The 14,149-nt window shown below is 31.2% G+C and overlaps 1 protein-coding gene across 1 annotated transcript; it reads right to left on the bottom strand.

Annotated features, from left to right (window-relative positions):
• Positions 1 to 11,616: 11,616 nt before the first annotated feature.
• Positions 11,617 to 12,871, bottom strand: LOC105785672 (protein PLANT CADMIUM RESISTANCE 2). Its single transcript, XM_012611792.2, has 4 exons — positions 12,552 to 12,871; positions 12,369 to 12,440; positions 12,069 to 12,281; positions 11,617 to 11,918 (listed from the first exon to the last, which is right to left on the bottom strand). The coding sequence occupies exons 1-4, from the start codon at positions 12,628 to 12,630 to the stop codon at positions 11,845 to 11,847; spliced, it is 438 nt and encodes a 145-aa protein (XP_012467246.1). The 5' UTR covers positions 12,631 to 12,871; the 3' UTR covers positions 11,617 to 11,844.
• Positions 12,872 to 14,149: the final 1,278 nt, after the last annotated feature.

Below are 14,149 nucleotides of genomic sequence, written 5' to 3'. Positions count from 1 at the left end.
ATAGAAAATCACAACCTTCTGTCGGTAATCAAATGCCAAAACTACAATAACTTAAGCCACTTACCATACGGGGAAAAACGTAGCGATCAAACAGAATCCCGAACAAGGAGACACATCTTGGTCAAAACAATAAAATGAAGAAAAAAGGGATTTACTAACTCAAAAACTAAGAAAAACGGCAGAGGAGAATTCGACAGGGAGAATGGAAGGGAAAACGTGCAGATTGTTTTTGGGAAAAAATATAAAGAAAAAACTGACAGAATATTCGATAACCACCCTTAATCCCTTATTTTTCTCTTAAAAATAGTCCACCACACTCCCACTATCTCTCAAACTCCCCAAAAACCGTCCACCACATTCCCTCAACAATCGAATTCAAACTTCACTCAAACACTTCAATATTTTACTTCCCTTCAAACTCTCACATAGCATAGATAACAATAAAATAACTCCTTTGCATGCACTGGGATTCGAACTCAAGATCACCATCATTTTAGCACTCCACCTAACCACCAGACCAACAGGTCCTTTCTATTATATTCTTACAACCAAACAAATACAAGCCTACTGAACAAGAGTGAGGCTTTATTCAAAAAAATTCCAAAATTTCGCCAAAGGCATGGCTTGAACTTGGGACCTCATACACACACTTAGAACACTTAACCACTGAAGTAGACAGATATTTGTGTTATATTTTTACAAAAAAAATATACATTTTTGAGGCGTTACATGTTGAATCAATCGGGAGCCACTACGAGCAAGTCTAAAGGCAAGGAAAAGCTTGTTTGAGCTTTCGGCTAGTAAGCAGAAGCGTGATCAGTGAGTGTTTCAGAGTCGCTGCTGGTATACATGATTCGTAGTGTTAATCGAGAGCTTTAGAATAGCCTAAGCCCCTATCCTGATTTTCGAGTGTAAGCCTTATTTATACCTTTTATCTTGTTGTGAAATTTTGCCTAATGAATGTCGAGTTGTGGAATGTGAGGTTATTATGATAAGCAATGTGTGTGAATATTTGGATGTGATAAACTGATTTTAATGCACATGTATGTGGTCTGATATGTGATGGCTCAATGAGCATTATTATGGAACTTAAAGTGCAATTAAACGTGAATTCTATAAGCATGCATTGTGTACAAGTTTTTGATGTAAATTGATGAATATGAACATAGATGATGTGCATTAAATCAGTAATTAAAAATGCGTAATTGTGAATATTTTGGCCTTATGATCTCTTGAAACTGTTGGATATAGTTGGCATGCCATAGGATTGTGAGTACTCTCCTTTGTGTTTGTGATCTGGGCATTGAAGCCCTGAGATAGATTAGAGAGATAAGGGAATGTCGAGTTAAGCGCCATTCATTGGGACATGTTGATGAGTTGGAGAATGTTTAGCTTTATGCTACATTTATGAGACATGTTAGACTCTTTGACTCATTGGTGTGATGGAGATTCGTTTATCCAATGTATGGTGATAGAGCCCACTTTTACGTTTCATAATCTCAAGCTGCTAAATTATCATTGTAACACCCCAAAATAGGGCCTAGGAGTTTTAGGTGTATTTTAGGAATTTTAGCTCTAGAGTACTCGAAATTTTGTAGTATGGTAAACTGGAGTTGTATTAGACTATGGCATTATAATTATTAAATCAATTTTTGAAAATGTGGTCTAGGAACCCTTAATTTCAGAAAAGGATTGAATTACAATAGAGTCAAAATAGTAAGCATTTATGCTACAGCTTTACCAGTTTTTGAAATTTAACCCAAAAATCACCCTCGCCTACAATTTTCACGTTATTTTCCTCCCTTTAAGTTTGAGCCGCCCTTTGCCATTTCCCTTGATCTTTCAATTGGTTTTTATTCCCAAATAAAAATAATTTGATTTCCTATCAATCCCAAGTCAATTACCATCATAAATCTCCAAGAAAAACACCCAAAACTCCATAGATTTCATCATCTTCTTCGAATGTGAGTTTTTTAGATTTACGTCAAAACTCATTTAATCTTCTATAAAAGGTAACATTTTGAATTCCTATGAGTTTTTCATGATACCTGGCCCTTAAAACTAAAATATTAGACCCCAAATTTCATGTTTTAAATAAAAGCCAAAAATCGAGCCTTAATGGTGGATTTCGGGATTTCGAGTCAAAACATGGCTTCAAAGTGTTTTTCAACTTGTTTTAGCATGATTAGAAGATTTTTAAAATTGTATTGAAGTTTCGTTAATGATTCCTTATGTTTTAGTGAATTTTGTGTAAATTGCCTAAAAGATGTCGAAAAATGTTGATACCATGAACTATGCATTTTAGTGTAATTTAAAGGTTTAGAATTAGGCGTATGTAACAACCCGGTTTTGACCCTAATCGGAATAGTGGTTTCAGGACCACAAATTCGAGTCCTAAAAAAATTTTAATATTATTTTCTATAATTTTATGTGTGAATTTACTTGTGTGAAAATTTCATGATTTAATTTCGTCGTTTGAGTGTCCGATTAAATAAAATGATTAAATCGCGTAAAATAAAAATTTTGTGGTCATTTTTAAAAGGCCTGAATAGTGGATGTTCTTTTAATATGGAGGTCTTATGTGGCAATTAATTCATTTAAATGCTAGTGGACGGCATTAAGTGATAGTATATAGTTTTTATATTATTAATATTAATTATAAAGGTTATAATTATGTATATTATATTATTATGTTATAATAAAAATATTATAAGCTATCATCATTTTATTTTATTTCTTCTTCATTTTTATGACCGGAATTAAACAAAAGAAAAAGAAAGAAGAACCTAGCTACATTCGGCCATTTTGAATTTTGATTAAGATCAAGAACCAAAGAAATCGAAGTTAGATCGGGGAAAAACCAAAATCTTCGACTAATTATCCGATTTCAATTTTTCACTGTTCGAGGTAAGTCAATTAGCAGGTAAATGTTTTCTAAACTGAATCTATATACATTTATTTATCATGAATATGATTAGCTAGAACTTAAAATGTGTAAATTGAATGAAACCTTGTAATTTTCCATATGATAGCCGAATATAGGAATTTAATTTAGTTGGGTTGATATTAATGATTTAAGTTATATGTATCTTAGCTAAATATGCTTTTAAGTTTCAATGATTTGAAATTAATAGTGGAATAAATATACATAGACACGTAAATCAAATGTAAGGTTAAATTTCTTTGGGTTGAATTTAAGGTTATGAGTTATAAATGTTTAATTGAAGTATAATATAAGTTCTTGAGTTAAAATTTATTTTATAAATTACATATGTTTAAAGGTATGAGGTTCGAATATAAATATGTATGCATATAATCAAGTTATTGAGTTGGGAATTAATGTATGAATTTTATAATTATAGGGAGATTCGAACATATATGTATGCATTAAATCAAGTTATTGAGTTTGAAATTAAAATATCTTTCTTGTATTCATAGAGAGGTTCAATATAGGTTACAAATTGTTTGAGCTAAATTTTAATGTTGTAAATTATACATATGTGGTTCGAATGTTTGTTTTCTATGAAGAATTGAATATAATTCAATTCTTACAGAGATACGGTTATTGAGTAAGACTTATGTAAACATAAAGAATTATACGAAAGATCATCCTTGTATCTGAGATTTTCAGGCTTAATGCCTAGCAGACTTGATGTCGGTGAATTATTTCAGACTTTATGTCTAGCAGGCTTTGTGCCGGTGAAATGTATCGGGCTTTGTGCCTAGCAGGCTTTAAGCCGGTGTTTTATACAAGGTTCTATGTTCTATAAATCTTATGTGAGCAATAATAAAAGCAAATAAATGTGTTAAGAAAGCTAAATTATTCAGGTATGTGTTAGCCATTTGCTAAATATTTATGTGTATTTGGCCATATGGTTTGTTAATATGAAAATACAATGTGATTTTTATTAAAGTGTTATATAGTACAAAATATTAGGATATTTGGTTTATTTTAACTTAATGATGGAATAAGTATTAATATATATATATATATATATATGAATTTTTGCTTATGACTTACTAAGCTTTAATAGCTTACTGTATGTGTTTTTGTTTACCGTTGTTTTATAGATTTTGGAGTCGCGTTACGAGCTCGGGGATCGTCAGCATAGTCTATCACACTATCGACTTCTTTTGGTATTTTGTTAAAGTTTGAACTCGATCATATGGCATGTATAGGCTTGATTATGTTTTTGGTTAGTTTTGGATCATAATATATATATAGCCATGCGAAAATGGTTTAATTTCCATGTTTGTGTTCGGTTTGGTTTAAAAATGGCTTATTCATGATCATTTTTTTAAATTGAGTTTTATGTGTTTTTGAATGGGTGCTTGATGTGTTTAATTTTTATGCTTGAATTTAACTACATTTGATCATGATTTGAGTTTGCATTTGAATGAGATATTCAAGTTACACGTATGTGATAAATTTGGTTATGTTAGATATTAAAGTCTTGTGATATAGGTTGAATAAAAAGTGATATTTAGTTATGTGTTTGCAATAAGATTAATATTGGATGTTAGTTGAATTAAGATTATGTTATGTGATAATTAGGTATTTAGAAATATTGTATATACATGTGGTGTATTTAAATTATGTTTGATTTGAAAATGTAAGTGATTATATGATTCAGTTTTGGTGTTCATATTTATATTGATAAGTAGGTGTTTTGGAGAATATTAAGAACATAAATATGCTAAGGTTTGAGTGTTATAATGACAAATTTGAAGTACATACATGCACAAGCTTGTAATAGGTTAATAAGTGTTTAATATTTACATAATGAACTAGTTATGTTTAGTGTATTAAGCCTACTTACATACGGACATGTTATATATATATTAGTGATGAGTTTGTTATAAATTGCTAATTATGGAACAATATATTTTAGTTCGGTACTATGCAATATTAATTATATGCGATGTAATTTAGTTGAATGAAAATAGATATTTACTAAAACATATAAATTAGCAAGTTTATTTTCACTTTTGTATTTGGGTTTGACCATTTGAATAGTGACTTGTGTTATAATAAAACTAGAAAGGTATATGTGATTTAAGTAAATTGGTTTTGTTATTTGAATTTTAATAACTAAGTTGTATATAGAAATATAATGATAAGTCTATTAAATTCAGTCAATGTAAGTTATTGAATGTAAACACATGATGTGCCGATTATGAAAAAGTGATTTTTGATATTTTTGCTTATGATTTATTTGACTACATATATGTTCGTTTTAAAATATGGAATAATTCATAAAGAGTTTATGTTAGCTTTATGATTTAAAATTTGATTGATTTAAGAGACTTATAAATTGTTCGGATGTGTGCTTTGTTTAGTAATGCCTCGTAACTCTTATCCGGTGACGGACACGGGTCGGGGTGTTACAGCGTAGATGATTAATAAGATGAAAAAAATTTGTTTTAGTTACCCGTTAGGGTTAAACCTACATGATAAATGGCTTGATCAAGGCTTAGTGTACATGTATTCTCAAGTCTGCAATACATGCTGGAGCTCAAAACCTTCGGGGATTAACCCGTAATCTTGTATACGAGACTTTTAACATACTCATCGAAATTTAACCTCAAATTATACCAAAATTCATAATCACCAACAAATCACTATTTCATAATCAAGTATAACATATCAGCAATTGAAATTTAGTTATATTGTATGAACTTACCTGACAAAACCATAGCAATTTAGATAACAATGGCTAGTTTGTAATTTCCCTTTTCTGCATATGTCCTCCAATTGTTGTAATTCTTGATCTAAATTATAATTTGACTCAATTAGCTACTCCAATTATCATTTAACAACATATTGAAGTCATATAATAGCTCAATTTCATCTATACAACAATTCTTCAAATTTTGCATTTATCTCAATTTAGTCCCTAAAATCGAAAAATACTATAACTTTCAAATTTGAGCTTCGATTTTGAAATTAATCTCAATTCCATCCACCTAAATCCCCTTAGAACTCATAATTTCAATATTTTCATGCACATTTTGAATTTATTACATTTTACCCCCTAAGTTCAAAATTAGCAACTTCTACTTTACAAACTAATCCATTAACATATCTAAGCTTCAAAACTAATCAAATAGCCACAAAAGTTTCAAGAAAACATCAATGAAATCTTTTAAAAACTTTAAAATTTTCACATAATAGTCTATGGGTTATTTAAATCAAGCTCCTTAGACTCAAAAAACATAAAATTTACTAGAAAAGGACTTGAAAAACTCACCAAATTGAAGACTTGAAGTTCAAGCCCTAAAATTGATTATTCCTCAAGAAAAAAATGTTGTTTTCGTGAGAGAAAAAAAATGAGAAGTGATTTTTCTTTCTTCCATGGTTTTCTTATATTTTATTACTTAATGTTTTAATTAATTAAATTTTTTTAATAATAAACTAATATTTATTATTTTAATCACTCATCAACCGTCCATTAAAATGTGCAATGATCTAATTGATGTTTGGACTTTAATTTAATTACTAAATAAGTCCTTAAGCTAATAAAAATCTATAGCGATTGACTTGTAATACTTTTATGATTTATCCTTTTTCCTCAATTACTATTCGTTCACTAAAATTACTAGGCCAAAACTCAATATACTACCAGAATATACTTGTAAACCTTAATATTTAGTACTTATTGACTTAATTATTGGAATAAGGGGTTTCAAAACTGCCATTTCCAGTACCACTGGAAATAAAATGTTACAACTCTTCCCCTAAAAGAAATTGTCTTAGAAATTCTTACTAGTAAACGAGTTAGGGTATTAAGCTCACATAGGTTCCTCTGCTTCTCGCGTAGCTTCCTCGATATCATGTCGATGCCACATAAGTTTCACTAACGACACCCTTTGGTTACAAAGTTCTTTTACTTCTTAAGCTAAAATTCTCACTAGTTCTTCATTGTACGATAAATTCGACTGTAACTCAATTTCATCAGTAGATATCACATGTGACGTATCTAAACGATAACGACGTAACATCAATACGTGGAAAATATTATGTATCTTTTCCAATTTTGGTGGTAAAACCAAACAATATGCTATAGGTCTAATTCTCTCAAAAATTTCATACGGCCCTATAACTCTCGGGCTGAGCTTCCCTTTTCTTCCGAATTGCAACACCTTTTTCCAAGGTGAAACTTTCAAGAAAAAATTATCACCGACCTAAAATTCAATATCTTTTTGTTTCAAGTCAGTATATGATTTCTATTGATCAGAGGCAGCTTTCAAACTATCACAAATAGCTCTAACTTTATACTCTGTTTCATGAATCAGATCAGTACTGAAGATTTTTCTTTCACTCAACTCAGACCAATACAATGGAGCTCTACATTTATGCCCATATAAATCCTCGTATGGCGCCATTTTAATACTCGTTTGGTAGTTGTTATTATAAGCAAACTCAGCTAACAGTAAAAATTTCTCCCAGCTACGTTGTGTTTATAAAAACAATTGTTTATTGAGTTTATTTGCCCTTAAATTTGCATAATGAAACATGTTTGAATAGGTAAATAATATGTTTTGGATATGGGTAGTTGATATGGGATTGTATATGCCAAATGTTGGATGGTTGAATTGTATAATGTTAATGGTTGATTTGGATGCTTTCATGCTTGAATTGGTTTATATTGGCATGGTTTAATAACATTATACTTGTGAAAGGTTGAATGGAATCATTTTGATGTTGGTTTCAAAGCAAATGAATAGATACCAAAGTGTTAAGTAGCCAAAACAGTGGCAACGTAGCGACCTCGAGATTTTGACGTCGGAACGTTGAGTTGTTTGAAGTTGTGACGTGACTCACTATTGGAAAATTTCATGACGTGGGGATCATGATGTCGCAATGTTGATCCAAAACTTTGAAAACTTCACAATTTGGTCCTTATTCATGCTTGAGTTAGCAAAAAACCTTTTGTAAGGTCATATGGGACCTGCAAGTAATTATGTAACATAATAAGAATGGGTATTATTCTAAATTGTGTGTATAAATGATTATATGATGTTTATGTGACATTATTTTTACTAGTAATGGTCGTGACATTCCATAACTCAGACCCGACAATCGGGTCGGGTGTGAGGTGTAACACTTAATGCTTCAATTAAGTAAAACTTGGGACCATCACTTAGTTACTAAATTGTTTTCAGAAGATGATTTCAATGCTATCATTAGATTTTCGATTTCTTTGCATAAACAAGATGACTAACTTATATGGCAAGAGGTTTACAACGGAATATATTCAGTCCGAACATGCTATAAACTACTTCGCAGAATGCAAGGCATAAGTAGGATTGAGCAAACCAAATTGAATAAGAGGGGTGGAAATTGACTTGGCATTCCAAATTACCACCAAGAATCAAATTGCTGCTTTGGAGAGCGGGTGACAACAACCTATGAGTAACACATTGGTTTCAAGAGGAATTTCGACACCCTTCTTGTGTTGCATGTGCCTAGATAAAAGTGAATCTATCTTGCATGTGTTCTGCTCTTGTTCTGAATCAATTAAATTTTGGAACCTCTCAGCCTTCTCTTCTAAAGTCTAAGTTGTTGAAGGTGACTTGTTTTTTAATTAGATGATCAACTCCGTTCGAAAGCTTGGTAGAATGGAATTTCGAATGTGGTGTGACACAATTTGGACAATTTGGAATAATTCAATTTGAGAGCTAAAGGGAAGATTTGATTACACTAACGTGGTGGTGAATTTCATCCCACGATACATGAGTGAGCTCAATGCTTCATGCTTAGCCAATTCATCCTTTCTAACCCATGTTCCTTACAATTTGAAGCTGCCACCAAGAGATTTCCTTAAAATAAATGTTGATGTTGCCTTAACTGATGATAAAACACATTAATGAAAAAAATATAAATATAAATAGACAAAAAATTATATTTATAAAATAAGATAAATTGAATAATTTATATTTAAATTATCGAATATGAAAAACTAATAAATATCATAACAAAAATCAGAAATAAAAAAGAAGAAACGAGTTTTATGAGATGTTGATGCTTGTTTTACACAGTTTTCTTAAAACAGATTTGGCTGCTCCTATAGTATTTGGAGAAACATTGGTCGACTATCTCTCAGGATACAACACGATGATCAAAGCAGTAGCACTTCTGTAGCAATCAACAAACAAACGTTGTCTATTTCTATCACCAAAACGTTGAAAAATATGGAGAGGAAAAAAAGAATTTTGAGAGAAAATAATCTCGGTTTGAGAGAGTGAAATTTTTTAGCAATAATTCAAAAGAAGTCTTAGCCTTTTATAGCCATTCAAAGAGGAGGAATTTTTGGAAATATCCATGTATAAGGAGACAAAATTTGCATTAAAGGGGTAATTAAATCCATTTGATTAAAATCAAATTAAATTGATTAGAATAAAATAATATTAGGATATATGTCCTTTTATATCAGATTTTGTATATATTTGCTGAGGAAAAATAAATTTCGTGTTGGGCTCCTATAGTACTTGGAGAAACATTGGTCGACTATCTCTCAGGATACAACACGATGATCAAAGCAGTAGCACTTCTGTAGCAATCAACAAACAAACGTTGTCTATTTCTATCACCAAAACGTTGAAAAATATGGAGAGGAAAAAAAGAATTTTGAGAGAAAATAATCTCGGTTTGAGAGAGTGAAATTTTTGAGCAATAATTCAAAAGAAGTCTTATCCTTTTATAGCCATTCAAAGAGGAGGAATTTTTTGAAATATCCATGTATAAGGAGACAAAATTTGCATTAAAGGGGTAATTAAATCCATTTGATTAAAATCAAATTAAATTGATTAGAATAAAATAATATTAGGATATATGTCCTTTTATATCAGATTTTGTATATATTTGCTGAGGAAAAATAAATTTCGTTTTGGGCTAAAATATCCACAGGTCTATTTTGAGCCTGACAGATTTGAACATTTCACATCGCCCACATCGTGCGGGTGCGCCCCAACCCCGACGGGTTTGGACCTGCAACCCCTTGCGCGCGAGGCAAGGTTCCAAGCTTAGTCATTCAATCACCCTTCAAGTGGGTTCTCATATATATATATATATATATATATATATATATATATATATATATATATATATATATATAGATCTCACACTTGGTCTTTAACCAATTTGGGATCTAAGTTTTCTTTTCTCAACAAGTATTCACATGTAACTTACTTTGAACATCAATTTCTCATTCATTAGTCAACCATTTTGAGATATGATATACAGTTGTAAAGGTTTCATGGAGTAGAATATGAAACCATAATTTTATGATTCAACTCTCCACCTTTACCAATTGAGAATATGCCTCAAAGTTCCCATAAATTACAATTTTTCCAACAATCCCCCACATGAATGAAAATTGATAGTTTTATCGAAAAAAACATTAACTCGACATGGTGATAGAATCTAAGATCGATAGTTGCATAGGATAGGTAGGTATCCACCCTTGAACCTTCCATTGTGAAAGTATATTTACTTTACTAGCTGACCAGTAGACATGATGTCCTTGAACTGTTCTGCCTTTTGTGTAAACGATGATATACCTCACACAACTACCTCTTTGGCAATGTTTTAGTTCTCATGGTTATGTTCATATAGTCGTGAACATCTCCTGGTTTTGCAAGAGGTTGAGAGAACTATTCCCCAATAGTTTCCTCGAAGCGGCCCTACTTCACTCTCACATAGGTGACTTATGTTGCTCGGCTCACTGAAACACACAATGGTTATTAAAAGCATTGCTTAACCTATCCCATTTGTAGTCACTGTTTACATCATAGGAACGAACTTGGGATAAGTACCCCCACAGTGACCTCACAAGGTCTATGCAATTAGGTTGTCCCTTTGCACCTAGATCTTCGGATCTCCAATCAACTAGGTAGGGTTTTCCTTCACATAGCGCATTTTATTTTCATGGGCTTTAGTCTCATTCCTTTCGATGTTTTATCAACATGATCTCAATTTTAGTCTTTAATTAGCAGATCCGTAATGTTATATTTTGATTTTACAAAATCAATAGAGATAACTCTGTTTGAGATCAATTGTTTAACGGTATTGTGTCGACGACGCATATGTCTCGACTTACCATTATACGTTACGTTAGCAAGACACCCTCCACACTTTCAAGGTATTGTGTTGACGATGCTTATGTTTCGACTTCTAATTCATCACTCAACCATTTTATTATTCAACTCTCCACCTTTACCAATTGAGAATATGCCTCAAAGTTCCCATAAATTATAATTTTTCTAACAAGTCTTACCTTTGCATTTTGCCTGTGCCATCGAGATGATTGCCCTTAGAGAGGGCACTAGCTTTGCTTTGAATCTTGTTTTGCCGATTTAACTTAGGGTGTGGCACTTTTTCAACTAATGAAAATATTCTTGAGAAAATTTTATTTGTCTGGTAACTTTAGAGAAATTTCTTGATCTTTTGTTAAAAGGGATGAGAATATTGCTGCCCATAAACTCACTAAGTTCGCGCAGAGTATTATGGACAATGTTGTATGGAACGAAGAGAGCCCTTCTTTCTTGGAGGGCTATTTGGAATCCAACTCTTTCTAATAAATGAATTCTGTTTTTCTATCAAAAGAAAAAAAATTATTGCATACTAATATAAACTCCATTACATTTTTTTTTCTTTACAACCACAGTCATACATCTTCATAATTCAAACTAGAATTACAAGATAACCCAATTATGAAAGGAAAATGAAATTAAGTTTAAGAAACATAAATAATGTAAATTATGGAGATAAACACAATGATGAGAACAAATAAATTAATTAACTGAATTAAAAAGGATGGTATTAAAATAGCAATCCATCATCTATTTGCTCATCCCCTTCTCCACCGCTGGAGCCATCGCCAGGCCTTGGTTCTTCTCCACGTTTGCATGCCATCCTGGATATATATATATGTACCCCACAAAATTAATAACAATAAAGCATGAGCAATTTGTATGTAGCTATACGTAGATATTTGAAGTTGAAGGAAGGTTTAACAATGTATCATATATAAAATCACGATTAAGAGGGGGTAATGTAGATATACCGATAGACATGTCGAATCCACGGTTCTGGAGCTCACGATACTCTTGAGTCAAGGCACAAGTCTCGCAGCAAAAATGAAGCATGCAATCGCCACAACCGCCGCCCTTCAACTTATACTGCTTTCTCAGTTTGGATCGGTAAAAGCAGGAATAGAAGCATGGAAGCCCAGTGATAAACATTATTAATGTGTATAGCGCCCCACTTGCCCCACAAGCTGCACCATCCAACAGTGATTTTCAACATTAATTATATATATATGCAAGCTTAATATCATAAAAGTTGAGTTTAGAAATTAACTTACAAGTTGACCCTTTGTCAACAATCTCAGCAATCTGGCCAAAAGTGATGCATGGACACCAACATGCAATACAACCTGAAATTCAAATGTTTATATATATGGTTAGATGCTAAAACACAAATGCGAATTGCGTTAACTTGAAGTGGAATTACTTTATCACTGATTTTGAAATGAAAAAATGCTTACAAGTTTTCATGTCGGAGAAGCAATCACAGAATCCGACGGACCAAGGAGCTTCATCATGAGGCTGCCCTGATGATTGCATGACTGATTAATATGATATGGAGTTATGTGCTTAAGCGAAGTTTCCTGGAGGATAGGCTAGATGAGAGAGAGCAATGTCAAATGGAGGAATATGGCTTGTTTCTATGGTTTTTTAACAACTGAGGAAGCCCTTTATTTATAAATATGGATAAAGAAGAACTAAGTTGCTGATATGAAGAAAAAGTAGAGGAATTCTGATATTAGATTCAAAGGTGGACAGGACAATAGTCGCCAAAATTGAGTACGCGTAGTAGCTATTTATGCAAATCTGGGCGTCCTGGCACCCATCGAAACTACTATATTAATTAATAACGACAAGCGTGCCATCTTCCATGGCTTATCTTTGAGCATCAACTTTTAAAATCCGAATTCTTATATATTTTTAATATATTTTAAGGATAAATATTAAATTTATATATAAATTTTAATTTAATTTATAATTTGATATATAAACTTTGATTTTATGTAATTATCTTATAATATCATGTCGAAAAATAAACAAATTAGATACTGAAAAATAATATTTATGAATTGCTAATAATTTTTAGGTTAGGTGAGATTAGACCTTTATTAAATCTATTTAGTTTAGAATTATTTCAAGTCTAAACTATGGAAAACCCTAAAAAAACATATTTAGGTATGTGCTATAAATTATGTGTTTGAGAATTTTAAAAGTTGATTATTTATTGAATAATTAAAATTCTTAATTTGTAAAAGACAAAAGTTAATTTCACTGAAATAATCAACATTAATAATCACTCAAATTAATCACACAAGAGCATTAAATGAATCACACTTCATGCAATAAAATTGAAGGAGTATATATTCAAATTTTAGATTCTTATAAAATTCTTTAAAGATTTGTTATCCTAAATACGAAAATTGTGTTTTTGAGGTCAGATTTTCATGACTTAATAGAGACACAACTTGATTTCAAAAGAATTTTCAAGTCTCTGCTTAAAATCTTATTTTGCTATTCAAAATATTAATATAAAAATTTATTTTATGTTAATATTTAATATTTGAAAATGAAGTTTAAATTTTAAAAAATATTTTTATTATTTAAATCAAATGCATTATTGACACATGACATGGACTTTGGCTTCTTAATATCTATGGACTTTTACAGCTGTGGAGGCCCCTTATTTATAGATATGGATGAAGAACAATTAATTGGGTGATATAAAGAAAAAGTTGGCAACTATCTGACCTTAGATTCAAAGAACAAGTCAATAGTTACCAAATTCTAATTGCAACAACAAGTGTGCCCTTGGATACTAATTATATGTACCACTTCTTATCTTTGGACTCGAATAATTCTTTTAATACATTTTGCTACTGGTCATGTATGTAAAAAGTTCATTGTTTTGCACCTTATAAATATATAAATATATATATATACACAAGTGTGAAATGATGGTAATAAGTGCATATAAAAAATCAATGAGCAGAACCCAACAAATTAATCCATAAATTAGCTTAAGGTTGCAATTTTAAATAGGTTTAATGTCATAAAGACA

Source organism: Gossypium raimondii, chromosome 1 (genome assembly GCF_025698545.1).
Source record: "Gossypium raimondii isolate GPD5lz chromosome 1, ASM2569854v1, whole genome shotgun sequence".
In the NCBI taxonomy this organism is placed as follows: Eukaryota; Viridiplantae; Streptophyta; class Magnoliopsida; order Malvales; family Malvaceae; genus Gossypium; species Gossypium raimondii.
Note: the sequence above shows the minus strand (reverse complement) of the source record. Positions and strands in the feature narration are given on the sequence as shown.

What these genes read in the sequence shown, in the direction of transcription:
- LOC105785672 (XM_012611792.2), bottom strand. Translation starts at nt 12,630, where the DNA reads ATGCAATCATCAGGGCAGCCTCATGATGAAGCTCCTTGGTCCGTCGGA. An exon ending in CTTCTCCGACATGAAAACTT is followed by an intron (nt 12,441 to 12,551) that starts GTAAGCATTTTT and finishes TTTGAATTTCAG; the next exon opens with GTTGTATTGCATGTTGGTGT. An exon ending in TGTTGACAAAGGGTCAACTT is followed by an intron (nt 12,282 to 12,368) that starts GTAAGTTAATTT and finishes TGGATGGTGCAG; the next exon opens with CTTGTGGGGCAAGTGGGGCG.